The sequence below is a fragment of the Euwallacea similis genome, chromosome 7 (assembly GCF_039881205.1).
Source record: "Euwallacea similis isolate ESF13 chromosome 7, ESF131.1, whole genome shotgun sequence".
Taxonomy (NCBI): Eukaryota; Metazoa; Arthropoda; class Insecta; order Coleoptera; family Curculionidae; genus Euwallacea; species Euwallacea similis.
This window is the reverse complement of record NC_089615.1, coordinates 1,349,028-1,364,828: the sequence shown is the minus strand read 5'-3', so window position 1 is coordinate 1,364,828 and position 15,801 is coordinate 1,349,028. Positions and strand designations below refer to the sequence as shown.

General features: G+C 33.5%; 2 protein-coding genes across 5 annotated transcripts in view; both read right to left on the bottom strand.

Annotated features, from left to right (window-relative positions):
* Positions 1 to 1,130: 1,130 nt before the first annotated feature.
* Positions 1,131 to 5,562, bottom strand: LOC136409867 (annexin B9-like). Of its 2 annotated transcripts, none has more exons than XM_066391691.1 (8): positions 5,361 to 5,562; positions 3,969 to 4,139; positions 3,341 to 3,545; positions 3,206 to 3,285; positions 2,258 to 2,374; positions 2,034 to 2,206; positions 1,845 to 1,986; positions 1,131 to 1,574 (listed from the first exon to the last, which is right to left on the bottom strand). In XM_066391691.1, exons 1-8 carry the CDS (start codon positions 5,370 to 5,372, stop codon positions 1,524 to 1,526), a joined length of 951 nt encoding a protein of 316 aa, XP_066247788.1. In that variant the 5' UTR covers positions 5,373 to 5,562; the 3' UTR covers positions 1,131 to 1,523. The 2 variants fall into 2 exon arrangements, with proteins under 2 accessions (XP_066247788.1, XP_066247789.1); XM_066391692.1 differs by having other exon boundaries at positions 1,131 to 1,571.
* Positions 5,563 to 13,499: 7,937 nt separating this feature from the next.
* Positions 13,500 to 15,801, bottom strand: part of LOC136409854 (uncharacterized) — a 40,669-nt gene continuing 38,367 nt past the window's right edge. The window contains exons 17-20 of one of the 3 annotated variants that reach the window (XM_066391667.1): positions 15,600 to 15,745; positions 15,286 to 15,433; positions 14,818 to 15,039; positions 13,500 to 14,760 (exon numbers count right to left, since the gene is read on the bottom strand). In XM_066391667.1, coding sequence (XP_066247764.1) covers positions 14,628 to 14,760; positions 14,818 to 15,039; positions 15,286 to 15,433; positions 15,600 to 15,745 — 649 coding nt within the window. In that variant the 3' untranslated portion in view covers positions 13,500 to 14,627. The remainder of the gene's footprint in view (positions 14,761 to 14,817; positions 15,040 to 15,285; positions 15,434 to 15,599; positions 15,746 to 15,801) is intronic. The other 2 variants (XM_066391666.1, XM_066391668.1) reach the window with 2 other exon arrangements.

The following is a 15,801-nucleotide window of genomic DNA, read 5'->3' as shown; positions in this document are numbered from 1 at the left end:
ATCCTCAGAGAATAGGGTCACAAGACAGAAATATTTCGATTTATCATAATTCAAGTATGTACATGTTGATCAATTGTTCATACGAATGGACTTAATATGAAAACTTCAAACGGACCTCGTATGTAAAGCGAAATGAAGTAAATTTATTTTCAGGTTAACCTCTGTGTTGTTTCCCACTGAGTAATAAAGATTATTTGTGACGTAGATGTTGGCAAGGTTGAACGTATGGTAGCATTACTCGGAATATTCGGATTGGTCAGTTGGTAAATTAAGACTTTCCTTTTCGGAATGTAAATACGTCATTATCTTATTAATGAGTAAGCATTCGTAGTACAACAAATTTCCTAAGCAAAAAAAATCACATACAAATATGTATCTTTATCTTCACCTTAAGAAGTAACATCTTTTATTATTCTTACAGGATCAGATATATTCATATACTAGCTCAAAACGATGTAGTACTTATATGAAAACCATATATAAATTTAATTGATAAAGGAAATATTCGACAAAAAATAAACGAGCAAGCTGCTTCCATAGTGGAGATTTTTTAACCTGCATACCTATTTAGTTGTCCTCGTTGCAGCCTTCTCTTTAACGTGCAGATATTGTAAATGAGAATTTAGAGGCGAAAAAGAACAGACATAAATCAACCACAGAATTATAAATTAAATTGTTCTCTTAAAACTGATTTTCTCTCTCTTCTATTATAACATTTCTACTCCGGGCGTTCTTTCGGACAAGAGTGTCAAGTTTGCATCTCCGTATCTTAACTTGAATGTCTCACAAAACGTAGTCTCGACCCAAAGTCCCGTAGGTATCACTCCTCCAACCCGTTGAGGCTACATATTGCTCAATTGGCCGTAAGCTGCTTTCCTCCCCTGAACCGCCAATCCAGATCATTCTACCACAACATTACCAGTTTACTAAAATAGGGTAGATTGAGTATGTCAAGTTTTATGATCAAAAGTGATTAGAAAAGAGCATTTTAAAGTGTATATTCGTTTTTTCATTGAGGAAGATGATTGAAGGAAAATAATGTTCTGGAATATCAAATTGTGTTCATGTAGGAAAGGTTTAATAGTATTTTTTAAATGTAGGTATCTACAGGTATGAAAGCTATGCAGGGATTTGTGCATAACTGTTGTTACTTTATTCGAAAATTTACGATTATCACATTATTATCACTAATTACATAAATATCTGTTACAAAATTTTTTTATTTAAGTACCTTAAATTTATTATTGTTGATAAAAAATGCTTATTCTTAAAAATTTTACAAATTTAGCAAAATATTGATACACATTTTAGAAATTGTGAATTTGTCTTTCCACTTAAAGAGGCTTCCAAGCGTCCTTTTAGTTGCCAGATTTAATAATAGGGAGATCTAAACAATAATTTTTAGCTATAAGTGCACTTTTCTAAACCACTTAAAGTTTTTTCGGTTTTAGGTATAGTAACCGAATTGTAAGCTTGCAAACTTAATAGTAAATATATGTAAAAAAAAAACATTTTAACAGGAATCAGCCGACAATGGTTAACAGAGATCTTTTATAATCTCCTGAAGCATCCTGCTGGAAATAAAAAAATGAATTAAAAAAAAAAATTTATGATCATAATTAAATTTCTAAAAACTTTATTATGACTAGGTGTCACACAGGTGATCTCGATAATAATTTGTGTCCTCGTTTACTGTGCATAAACCTAACGATTTAGTAAAACACTAATGGTAGGCGCGATACGATAATCGCTTTAGTTATTAATCCAACCATCAGTCTATCAATAACGCGTAGTTATCATGCTCACAAAAAATTATAAATTCCAAATAAAGGAAAAACACTTACTTCAATCCTCTCAGCTAGACTTTTTCCATATTTTGCATCGTAAACGTCTTTTATTTCTCCGAGGTCAATTTCTGATCTTCCCACAACTATTCTTATAAGAGTTTTATCATCTGTCCCTATACCAGCCATTGCATCGTGAAGCCTAAAAAACAATGATAAGAAAAATGAACTAACGAAACAAAAATATACCTGGTAGCTAAAAAGTCTACAGGGTCACGCACGCAGTGCACCAGCTGCAATAGGGAATCCTTGATAGTCCCTGAAAATTCGTTTTCTATGGCCTGCTCTATTGAGTGGCCAGTAATATTTTCATATTCGTGGAAAATTCGCCTCAATTGGGGACGGCTTCTTTGGCATAAAACCTAAAGTTGTAGAATGGGACAGATTTCTTAAACTAATAATGCAAAGCATACCATGTTAAACACAGACTCATCGGTTCCCGCAAACAACAATTCTCCAGCTTGTAAAAGAGATTGAGCATCACCTCTTGCAGAATCTTCATTGACTTCCTCGGATTCATCTCGGTGGCCCTGAAAAATATTTCCTATTTCTCAACAATAATTTCATGAATGAAATGAGGCTTTAATGGCCTTAATATATAGGGTGTTCCTTAATATAGTGCTAATATTTCAAGGTATGATTCCTCAGGTTATTTTATGACGAAAAGTTCATATGAATATACTGAATATAATTCATATGTATGTCCGTAATAGCTCAAATTTCTACCTATAAGGTGTTGAAATTTTTCTTTTCAAATCGTTATTTTAAAATTTTTCAGAAAGTATTTTAGATATTACTTTCAATTTTGGTGTGTGTTAATAACCCAAATTTTAATAAGAGAAGTAATTCTATTGCTCAACCAGTGGCATCCCTACATAAATGTCTTCTGGTATTATTTACGAAAAGTGATACGCCACTGATATTTTCTCACGGGAATATTTTTTCTGATTATACTGGTTAATTCTACATGAAAAAGGTCTCATACGTTTTACTCGTTAGACGAGCCGTTCTTGATAAAAATAACAAAAATTGTCTTAATTTGTTTATTTTAAGAGTTTATTATAACAAACTTTTTTTTCTCAATAACGATGGTTTTGTACGAAAATGAAATCATTACTGTATAAAATTTCAGTATATGCAAATATAAATTATATAAACGGAAATTAAGAGCCTCGTATTCTCAATTGCCTATTAGCATCAGACAATAATAAGTCTGTGACAATTCTCTTAGTCACATGTTTTAGTCTCGCGAACATTAAATTTTTAGAGACCACGATAGTAATTATTGTCACACAGGGTTTTATTTCCTTTTATGAGATTACTAATCATTAGAACCAACAAGTAAATTAGCATCAACTTACGTTGGAGAGAGAGACTAGTAACCGTTTCAAATGCCCTGAACTGTCTCCTTTGATGTCGGCCTCTAATGACGTTTGAAACACTGAAAAATCGATCATAGATACAACCTTGTGGCAATTGTAAATCCCTGTACTTACATCCTTCATAGGCATTGGCTATATTAACCACATCCTGATTATTGTGGATGCCTAATATCTCAACTATAGTAGTTTCGTTGGTACCAAGTCCGCTAATAGCGTCATGTAGTTCTTTGGCTTGATATTCAATTGGGTCAGTCATTAAGGCAAGCATTACATCCTCGAAATTGCCTCTTAGTTCAGATTTGAGTTCTTTATGAAGGTCCTGTCGAAAAAAATATGATGAGCTTAATTAGGTATACCTATACCTAGCAAAAATGGTTCTAGAATGAGCAATACTCGTATATGTATACGCCTATAAATTAAGCTTTGAGGTCAATTTAAATTACATTTTCTATAGAATGTTATACTTTTATCATAAACTAAATAAAAACTTGTCTGCTTAATAATAGTATCTACATAAATTATTGAGTTATTGCGGTTAGTATCGATTTAACAGTTTGGAAACGGTATTGTCGTATATACAAATTCATGATAATGCTCTTTTCAAAACCAATTAACCATTCTCTCTTTAATAGTTTCGTAAATGGTTAGTACACACTTAACGCAAGAATTCCTCTTTGATTTATTGCGAATCTCTTCAAATTATAGAAGATCCGTGCACAATTACGTCTTCTTCACGATTTACCTTTCCATACATAGTTTTAAAAGTAGAAGCAATTTCTCTGCGTTGTTCATTACTCCGTCTTGTCAAAATATCAATGACTGCCTCTTCATCTGTGCCAAATCCCTTAAAAGCTTCTCTTAAAGTTTTGGCATCTGATTCAGGATCAAAATTTTCTGCTGGAAACACTGTAGGCTGAAAGAAGCAACTAAAATAAAAAATTTGTTTTCTATGCTTACAATTTTTCATAATTTAAACACTATGGGGATTTTTAAAAATTATTAAAATTTTCGCAGGAACTTATAGGCTCAAAAATACACGCGGTGTTTCATTTAAACTATTCGCCCATGACATCAAGTCTATTACGTTGATAATAGGTGTCATCTCAAAAAATATGTTAAAAATAACGAGGCTAGCAAATGATGCCCTACAGAGACGCTACTATTTTGACGTCATACGGCGCATCGGACCATGGGCAATTTGTGATAAAACGCTTAGAACAAGTTTTTTTAGATAATAGAAAGAAACGTAAACCGGTAAAGGCCAAATTCCTCTTAAAATTTTCAATATTTCTTCTTCCTCTTTATTATTATACTCTCTGTATAGTTATTTATATCCTTTTAGATGGGAAAAAATAAAAAATTCTATTACCCAAAATAATCTAAAGTAAATAAAATTGACAATAATATAATAAATTATTCGCTGGTATTAAATCATTAAATTTATGACACCTTTTTATTTATTAGTAACTTGGGTGTATAGTATTAGGTTCATAGTCAATAAGTTAGTAGTGTGTTAATATTTTTTTCTGGAATTGGAAATGTAACAACAATACCAAACATGCTACTTTTTGCCGTAAATTTAGTGGCTTTAATATAGAAAATAGCAGATGGACGCCGTTTTGGAAAAAGAAATATATTGGAGGGGGGTCGTGTTGTTGTATAATTTCAATTGACTTTAATATGCATTGATCCATCTAGGTACATGACATGGGCCTGAAGACTTTTCAAATGATGACCGTCTATCCAAATTTTTTTTTCAAAATGATGCCTATCCTCCATTTTGAATACTAAGACCGTCAAATTTACTTCAAAAAGTCATACTTGTCGTACTGCTAAAACATAAATTTCACCAAAAAAAATAACACGGTCAAAAAATAAAGGGGAAGGAGGGACCTCATGGATAGGCTCGGTTAGTATACACCCTAATTACTTTATGTAAAATATCCAGAATTAAGTATGTTTTTTATATAATTTTTTTGAATGTTTTTAGCAGTAAGTAAAATGCCATAAAATAAAGTAATAACTGATAAATATAGCAGGTTCCTATAGGAACGCTCTTTTCATGTGCAGTACACATCAACTGTACTAAAAACCGTACAACTTTGAAACAATTGTTTTTTGTGTTAATGCTTACCGATTTCCCCATTGCAGCAGACTTTCGAAACCACGAACTCAGTAAAGAACGGTTACCTAACGCTAGTTATACAAGTTCTCACTGAATGATTAATCACGGATGTTATGTCTGAAATTAGAACGTTATTCGCACAGAAACATCACAAACCGTCATGAAATAGAAAATTTGATATTTTGCTGGCGACTCTGACCGGTTTCCTACACCACTATGACGGAAATCTGCTACAGGGTTGTATATACTTGAATTCGGTATAAAGTTGTACTACATATTGTACTACAAATCCTGCCGTCTCCTCCTGCTGACCCACAATCTCAGGAAATAATTTGAATAACCAATTTTTGGAATGATCTCCATTGTCACTTGCCCATAACAATTGCTTTGCTCAAGAACTATTGCTATAGCTCGAACATTATTTTGAAAAAATAGATTTTCTTTATTGAAAAAAATTAAGTGGAATTTATATTTTCTGTATAATTTACCTTAAAAACATCATAACGTTTACTTATAGATAGCGGAGTATCAAAGTAACATTACTAAAATCTCCCAAGATAATGTACAACGGTTAGTACAATTCTTCAGGCTGACATAACCGTTTAAGATATCTCAAGTCTGCGTATAGCGTTTGCGTAGTATACTGTACTATTAAACTCGTTAAAGTATACAGCATAGTTAATTCTCTTAAGTTTGCTTTTACCTCGTAGATTTACGAGGTTTACTTTTATGACTCAAAGTAAAACATTGTTGTTGGGTTATGCAACGCATAGTTAGGGTAACTAGTGCAAGCAGGACCAGCCTTGGTAAGTCCGGCGCCCTGAGCGAAATTTATAAACACCGTCCCCTACCCCTACGAAAAATCGCCCACCAACAATATCCGTCACCCTGGGCCGTCGTCCAAGTTCGTCCCCCATAAAGTCGGCACTGAGTGCAAAAATGAAAACACTCTAAAAGCTCTAACTTATAGACGGTTCAGAAGCTATTTACAGGCACGTAGTACATACAAATCACAGCACAATTAAGCTTTTTTCCACTCACAACAATAGTCGTTTGCGTTACAAGAATGGAAAACAAGTTTTGCAGGGCGAGCCAATGAGATCCTCAAATGAACCGCAGGCGAGTCCCTAACAAGCGGAAAGCTCTTCTAAACACATTATCGGTCTTGCTGCGTTCTAACATTTCATCACTCATTTTACTACAATAATAATAAGAACTTAACAAAAAAATAAAAGTTTAAATTTACCGGCAAAAATTATAACTTAAAGCACAACGTGGGGTCAAAATACAAGGGACAGTTTATAACTGGCGATTTCGAAAATCTATCCAAGAGACATGTATGTAAGATTTCGGTATAGTTACGAGAAAATAAAACAAGGCAAGTTTTGAGGTACTCCTTTACTTCTCAAGAATCAAGACCAGAATGCCTCCCGACACACATGTCTTATTCACCCCCGAGCGCATCCCTTTCTTTTTAAGAGCATTGATAAGCCACCTTCCAGGCTTTTTCCCACGATTCCCTGACTCATTATCAATTTTTCTTTCGCCTATGTTAAGGAATTCATAAACAACCCTCTATCGTTTTCCCACGCTTATCTTAGAAGTAATTTACGGCTAACCCCCATATCATTCTTACGTGGTATTACTTGATAGTCTTAACATGAACAGGGAATGCTCACATGTACATACTTCACGAGCCACTGAAAAGTAATGAAGTTACTTAGAAGTTACGACACGTTGTATTAACTGCGCACAGATGTACTTCTGGAAAACCAAACGGCTGGATCGCGGGCTACCCCACGTTGTGGTTCTAGGGTTAATCAAAAAACAAGTTGAGGAAATAATTAAAAATTTCAAAACCAAACCACAAATGTGTTTATATGTAACTAAACATCAAATATGCACAAGAAAAGGACGAACTGGGAATTTGAAATATTGTATTCATAGTTAATTTGGCAATAAAGTTTTATTTTTAAAAGATTAATTTAATAAAATTCTACATGCGCCATCTAACCACTCTAAGTTGTGTTTAGCGTTACGATTTTTACTACATAGTAAAGATTTCTTTCAAAGCTCGCGCATGTGCAACAGAAAAACTAACCAACAGCTATTATTTATTCATTTAGTCAATAGTCCATTTATTTAATCTGCTTCTGCTCTCACCAAATAGATGTAGGTGTGCTATTCTTATAATTCCATGAACACTACATTGAACTTGATTAATCTAGGGTAAGAATATTAATTAATTATTAATTGATTTTATTTAAAGCGTGGAGAAAGATGACACTCTCATATATGTATTAACTGCTCTCGAGGAGTTCTGGTAGACCTTTTGACGTGTATGCACATGTTCATACTAAAATTTTGCATAACTATTTATATTTAAAGTGATGTTTTATATGATATAAATTTATAATGAGACAAAATTTAATTAAACCGAGCTTGTGTTGTATTATGAAGATTCTATGATGTTAAAAATACTCTTCTATCAATTATAAACGCCGGTTTTTACGCGAATATTTGCATTTCCCTTACCCGCCCATTCGTAAAAATTTCCTGTTTATTTCGTATTTAGAAGGGCATATTTTGCAAGGGCAAAAGTAGAAAGTTCTTCGCAGTTTACTAAATAGAGTCTGAATTGAATAGGATAGATGAAAATAGTTTCACCTAACTCTAACGTACAAAACAGATCTTAATCACATTTGTTGGGAACGCTACTGGGTACGGTACGTGGATCTTCTCACATTGTCCGGCGAATTCGAGAAGGGCCAGGCCCTTCTCGAACACGGCCAAGGACTATAAAGAGTCACTGGGAAGTAACACGCGCTCTCTTTCAACGTGCTTCCAATGAGTACGGTACAGTGCAGTGGAGGGTTCTTGAATTGTTAGTCGCTTATCTATTTAATAGCTTGAGTATTAAATAACTTAGCCTCCCCAAACCCCACAACATTTATTTGTTTGTTAATTTATGCATTCGTTTGACGCAATAACCAGATTCGTTTTATCCTACAACATTGTTTTTATTTTAGAACACCTGTAATATATAGAAAACGCAAAGTGGACGGAGTGTATGAAAATGTCCACGTTAATTATAAAGGTTTAGGTGAACAGGAGGCAACGGTTTTAATAAACAAAAACCGCAGATTCATAGTTATTTGTTACAATGATGAGGATCTACCTGGAAGAGCTATTAGATTCCAACAAATTGGAGCAAATGTTCGGACTAGCGACCACGTAAAAATTGAATTAAAATCGAACAAAGGCACAGTCAATTTCCGGTTTCGATCTGAAGGTTCCCTAGAGGAATTTCGTCTAGAAATTAACATATAGAGGCAAAAAAACAGTTACTTTAAATTAATTTGTACTAATTAATACATTTTTTTTGCAGCAGTGAAAGTGAAACTGAAGAGAAACCGTAGGCGAGTCCCTAACGACCGGAAAGCTCTTTTAAACATATTATCAGCCCTGCTGTGTGCACGAAATGGTTTTGATTGAAGGTTTCGACCAATCTTGCATTTTTCGAAAAATCCGGAAACCAGAAACAATTTGACAATGCCGCTTGGAACATGTGAAAATTCCTAAAAAATACCAAATTTTTCCCGTTACTGTTACTTCAATAGGGGGGGGGGGGGGGGGGGGGGGGTATGATTAAGCGATGACCGTGGATTGCGGATTTTCCTGATCAGCAGTTTGGAGGTAGGGTAACGATGACTAAAAATTTCGTCCAGGACGCCAGTTGTGCTGAAGCCGATCCTGGTCTCTACAACAATAAAGCAAAAATAAAAATTCTTGAAACAAACTTTCGTGCAACATTATCGGTAGTTTTGATACGCTAACGCAAATACTTTTAATAGGAAATTGATGATTAATTTAGATTCGTTATAGCAGGATCGAGTAGCAGTTAAATTTAGCAACTGGCAAATATTGACATTAGCGCCGACAATGGAAGTTCGTCCAAAAGCTTATAATACGTTCAGGCAAGCTAAATAGCTTAAATAGCTCCTTTTAAATAAAAGGAGCAAAAATATTCAAAGAATAGAAATAAATTTTTGAGAAACTTTTATTAAATAACTGGCAACGGTTACACAATGCGTCCCCTTTTATTATAATAAAGCATTTTTGAACGTATTTAACAAAATTCACCTATCGCGATTTTCGACTCGACCATATACAAATTTTTCCTAAATTATATAATTTTAATAGTGTAATATTATATCTATAATATTTTTTAAAGTTTTTCGTTAAATTTCGTTTAGGCAGTACCAAAAACTTGTCACTATAATTTCATTAAAGAGTATCATTATAATTTGTAACCCTACCTATCTAATAATACCATAATTTAATCACTATCAAACCCTACTTATTTATGGCTAATTTTCCTACTTTACGGCTTCACCGAGGGTTTTTCTAACTATTTCCGATTTTAAAAAGAGGTCTATCTTTTTATTGTCAGTTCACCTGACGAGCTACATTTATAGTATAATGTCTTGTAAACAATTACTAATATTAATGCAGATGACCGAATTGGCATAAACTATATTTACATAATTGTTTTTACAATTTTACAATCTAGTTACATCTACGTTCGCGTACCTAATAGCATTGCGATAAGACTCATTATAATGCTCTGATAAATAAATGATATGCACTCTTTTATACAGGGTATCCGGGAAGAGTGTGCATATATGTTAGGAGGCGATTTCTTGGGTTGAAATAAGAAAAGTTGGATGCAAAATACAAAAGTTTAGAAGCACAGAAAAAATGATTCAGATTTATTATAATTTTTTTTTACGGAACAAAACATGAATGCCTAGCTTTTTAGTGCCCTGAGGATTCAACAGTAAAACTGAAACATTGGTAGCCTTCGGTAAGGATTTTTAGCTACATATCTTGGTCCTAAGCTCAAAGCAAAACATCAGTAACGACAGATAAAAATAACTTTATAATAAAATAATCCCCAGTACCCATTTTTTAAAAGTGTTGATACCAATAGGTATTTCAAAATTTCAACCTATTAGGTACTTAATTATTGGCTATATAATAAATTATTGGCTTAGTTTAACCTATACTTTAGGTACACGATGGGCAAGTTTCAGTGTTGAGATGGAAAATCTCAGTACTACAGGAGATAGAGAAAAGGGAATAAAACACTTTCTCAGCGTTTTGTGGATGTTGATTGTTGGTCCGAAATAAGAAATCAGAAGTGTATATGATTCTTCTCGTAGGGCCAAAATGGCCCTCAAGATATGTAGTTATGGGCTTCGTTTAGATCGCCCTGAGTTCGTACCGTTCCGTACAAAAATCACAAACAACTTTTCTATTATAGCTAAGGTTAATTGGTAAAAACTAATCATTCACGTACTAGAAACATATTGACATATACGAGCAAAAATGTAGTGCCAGCTCAATACCTAAAAAAGGGTGTTTATGTATGATGGAAGGTACATAAGCAAAAACATAATGCTCCACGGGGGCTAATGTGATTCCCACCTTGACTTGGATCTAACAAGGCATAAGTCTTAACGGCGAACAGGCGACCCACCTACACTTAGTGGTGACCCACCATTTGATTGATGGGTGTAGGTGGATCACCACTAGATTTTTCTTCAAGAAATACTGCGAAAGTGTTGTATTTCCATATTCATTCTTCTCTATCGCCAATACTCACGGCCCACCCTATACACAGTGTTTAGGAAGTGTCTAATAAGCATTTTGATTTCGAAAATCTCATTTATGCAATCAAATTGAAAGGGTCAATGACGACAAGACTACGGTCCTTCTAGACACATCCAAAACGTTAGTCACATTTTAGGTAACAAATTGGTTGTAACTATTAGCTAATTTTTTAATAACAACTACCGATGGCTAGTTTAAATCACAACACTATGAAATTCGCTTACTGTTTGGTCCATTCTCTAATATGCCTATTTATTCGAACTTATGAAGAACTCATTCATGCATGGTAACTTAGGATTGAATAATTTTAAAGTTAGAGTTAGTGTACTAATGCATGAAATCATTAAGGGTCTATCTTCTGAAGGCTACTAAAGTCTGTATGATCATTTTGGATGCATAATTCTCAATACATATGACCCGATTTTTTTTTTTATTATTTATTTACGGCACAAGGTTATACAGCGTGCATCACGATTTATGGAACCACCCTCATATCTCAGAAACTGCTTACGTGATTTATTTCAAATTTAAGTATTTTTAAATTGCGATTTTGATTTAGTCAAGATTATTTCCTTTTGCCATTAGCGTATGTTTTCATACTAAAAAACGTGTGTCAATTTTAAGAAAAAAACGATTAGGGCAATTTTAACCAAATTCTTTTTACATTTCATGAAAGAGTTTCATCAGAAACCTCCTGGTGTACAATTTTATTGAAATAGGACCGACTGTCTTTGAAATATGAAATTTTAAGTGAAAATGCTTAATTTAATATACAAGTCATTTAAATTCTCTTGTTACTAGAATTAAATAATTATAAAATGCGTTAAACAAATTATTTTTATTATTTCTAATTATTTTAGCAAATAGTGCTATTGTTATTGACAAAAAAATGTAAAAAATTAATGAAGATAGCAGGGATTGAACCATGGACGTTCAGCACTGTAGTTTGTTCTTTAAACTGAAAATAGTAAAATAATTACAATTGATGTCTGAGGTGGGTAGGAGACATTTGATTTTGTTTCAACATGTTGAATTAACATTAATTTTTAAATGAAAAAAAATTGAAATTGTTTGCAATGAAATTACACCTATACAGATTAGAAAAATATTAGATGATCGATTTCTAGAGTAAAAAGTGATTTTATTACATTTAATTATTATCTTGACGCTGGTTCACCGATTAGGTATTCAAGAAAAAGTCGAATTAATTCGATTAGTCGAGGAGAATACTAGACCTTTCAAGCAGGCTGCTAAAGAGTTTAACCAGCGTCATCCAGATTAGCTTCCAATTCGTCATAAACTTTTAGCCACTGTAAATAATTTATTTATTTTAATAACTATGGTAGTGTCTCTAAATTAAGAAATAAAATTTATAACGTGAAACACAGGCAATATGCAATCGAAGAACAAATTTCGCAAGTGTTTCGAAATCAGCCACGAGTAAGTGTTAGAGTTCTTGCTTGAGAATTGGATATAATAATAAAGATAAAGTACGAAGTTGTTTAAAGAAACATCTACAAAGGGCATTTAAACCAAAATATCTGCACACCCTCAAAAATGGAGATCGTGAGAGAAGATTAGAATTTTGCTTTTAGATTCAAGGAGAATATTTGAATAATTAAAATTTTCTAAAAAACATAATATTTCCAGACGAAGCAACATTTACGTCTAATGATATAATATCTTCTTAAAACTGACGCTACTGGGCACATGAAAATCCCCATTGGTTTATTCCTTCTAATAGACAATACGGATTTAAAGTAAACGTTTGGTGCGGTTTGAGGAAAAATAGAGTTATTGGTCCTTTCGTTATTCCGCGCTTAAATGGTGAGACATTTTTAAATTTATTGAATAATGAGATTAACAGATTTCCATAAGACCTAAGAGATAACTCGTACTTTTAACTGGATAGTGCTCCACTCTACAATATTGCAAGGGGTTGGTTAAGTAGAAATTTTGGTAATAAATGGATTAGACTCAGGAGTCCAAACCAAGAATTTCCACCCTCATCTCTTTGATTTTTAATTCATGGGGCCGTTAAAAAAATAAATTATACTCGAATAGGCCACGAACCTGATAAAAACTAATCGAAAGAATTGACATTGTTTGCAGTGAAATAATTGCTATAGAAATTCGAAAAATTTCACATTTTCGAACTATAATAGATAAGTGTATTGAAAAAAAAGGGAGGCTATGTTAAAATATAATTATGTTGAACCATGTGATCAATTTTTCTTGAAAATTGGAATTTTATTTTAGGGTGCGAAAATATTTTAATGATTCAATATTTAAAAAAAAACATAATGTGTACTTTGTTTTCAATATAACGTTCTAAAAACACATACATTTAAAATAAAAATGAACGAAAAAATAAATTAAAACAAAAAAATGTAAAAAAAAGTTAACGGAGGTAGCAGGGATCAAACCTTGATTTCGAATATCCTAACGAGGGATGAGCACACAAGGGAACAAGCTAGAGCGCCGAATGTTCATAATAGTTCAATCCCTGCTGCCTCCAGTACTTTTTTGTCGATAAAAATAGCACTATTTGTTAAAATAATTAGAAATAATAAAAATAATTTTTTTGACGCATTTTATAATTATTTCACTCTAGTAACAAGAGAATTTAAATGACTTGTATATTAAATTAAGCATTTTCACTTAAAATTTCATATTTCAAAAACGGTCGGTTCTATTTCAATAAAATCATACACCATGAGGTTTCTGACGATACTCCCTCATAAAATGTAAATAAAATGCAGTTAAAATTGTCCTAATAGTTTTTTTCTTAAAATTAACACCTACTTTTAGTTAAAAACGTACGCCAATAACATAAAGAAATATTCTTGACTAAATCAAAATCGCAATTTAAAAATACTCAAATGGTCCAAATTGAAATAAACCGCGTAAGCGGTTCCTGAGATATGAAGGTGACTCCATGATTCGTGAGACACGCTGTATTTTGAAATCCTCTGCAACACAAATGGAAAACGTCAAAGTTAAATTTCAATATTTTAGCAAAAACTTAATGAAATGGACATCAAAATCTGTTTTGAAATCGCAAAACAAAAAATGATTAAAAAAATACTTGGACCCGTTTATGACGACAAACAGTTTATTTCAAAGTTCCTAACAGCACAAAAAATCGGCAATCCCCTAAATCTGTTATTCCCCATTTCCCGATTTTTCAAAGAGTTCAGCTTTTTGCAGAACGATTTCCGCAATGCAGCAAAAAATTTTACACAGTTCCGCAATTCTATGAAAAAAAACTTGCTTGACCATACAGACTATAGTAAAAGCAATCTGACATTCACTGATATAAGCACACCTTAACTACTCTAACAAATCTCACTATTTCCGAGCTTTTAGATACTAAAATAAAAGTGGACAAGCCGTGCATCTGTCCATTTACTCTCAACCTGAACACCATATCCTTAATTGCTCACTATTTATTGAGTAAATAATTGTCATAAGTTTGTTGGTAACTGGTTTCAAAAAATAGCTTTCCCCAATTCTATGCGCTACATAGACAAACCGACCATTAGGTCACACAGTGGTGACCCTGTCAACTTCTACGTAGCGCACAGAATTGTCGCTTTGTCAGCTACATATCACGCCTCCGCTTTTTTCGTCGATAATGGCAGTGTCCGAAGAAAGGCTCTGTAGACGCGTTTGAAGAATCGATCTCGGTCTTCTTCGGCACGTTTTCCAGACGAGGTACGCGAATACAGTACTTAAAAAAAATTATATTATTGAGTTGGGAAGCCTAAAAAAGCAACAAATTACCCACCTGCAGATAAACAGAAAAACTGAACCAAGAAATAAGTAAATTGGTGGTAATTGAAGCAAAATCGAGCAGTGGGTGAGTGCCTCGTCAACTCCAGAAGGGCAATCTTCGATGCCATCGCACCACACCGAGGAGTTTATACAAGCATTTAGTTCCGGACATCTATACTGGCAGTGATCTGATTTTATCATAAATATTCCTAGTCCACTTGGTGGAATATCCTTCCTGGAAGACGTGAATACGTTCAGTTTTCATGAGAGTACAAACCCTCGAGTTAATTCTTATTTCAGGTCAGTTCTTAGTTCCGAATTTCACTTCTTAAAACGATTACTCATGGATAAGATTTGCTGGAATATTTGTACAGATTTAAGGAATACTGGGCATGCAGATTGTTTACAGGAACATGAAGAAATCAGGCACTTCTGGACTTTGGGAAATATTCCTGTTCTATGTTGCATAGCAATTATTTACCTTCTTAATAGTTCTAGCCACATAACCGGATAACTTCCAGGTTCCCTTCCGTAGAATTCCACAGCAATAGTGCGGGGTAGCTCCCTACCTAGGTAGTCTATTTCCACTTTGTCGAGGGTCAGTTGGCCTACGGTGTTCTTTGAAGGGGCTTAAATGAAATTTTTGTTTCTAGGCAGTTTCTATGCAAAAATGGACTCGAAAAATCGTCCGTATTTCCCCCTTCGGGAATTACCAGAAACTTAAAACTTATTTTAACGTAAAGCAGCAACGTTCTATACAATTTTATTGTACGCTTACTAACATTTTCTACCTACTTTTAATATTCCAACCCTCCGAGAAAACTTCCACCATTTTATCACGCGAGACTGTCATTTCCGGACATATATGGGCCGTATATAGGGCAGTATGAACAGCTATTCGATTCTTGCTTTCGCAACTATGGCCCGTCCTTGAGGTGGATCTAAACATGAAAACGTTGAAATTTATTTAGATTCGGTTCGAAACAAAACGCTGAAA

What these genes read in the sequence shown, in the direction of transcription:
- LOC136409867 (XM_066391691.1), bottom strand. An exon ending in ATGAGTCTGTGTTTAACATG is followed by an intron (nt 2,207 to 2,257) that starts GTATGCTTTGCA and finishes CTACAACTTTAG; the next exon opens with GTTTTATGCCAAAGAAGCCG. An exon ending in GTAGACTTTTTAGCTACCAG is followed by an intron (nt 1,987 to 2,033) that starts GTATATTTTTGT and finishes ATTGTTTTTTAG; the next exon opens with GCTTCACGATGCAATGGCTG.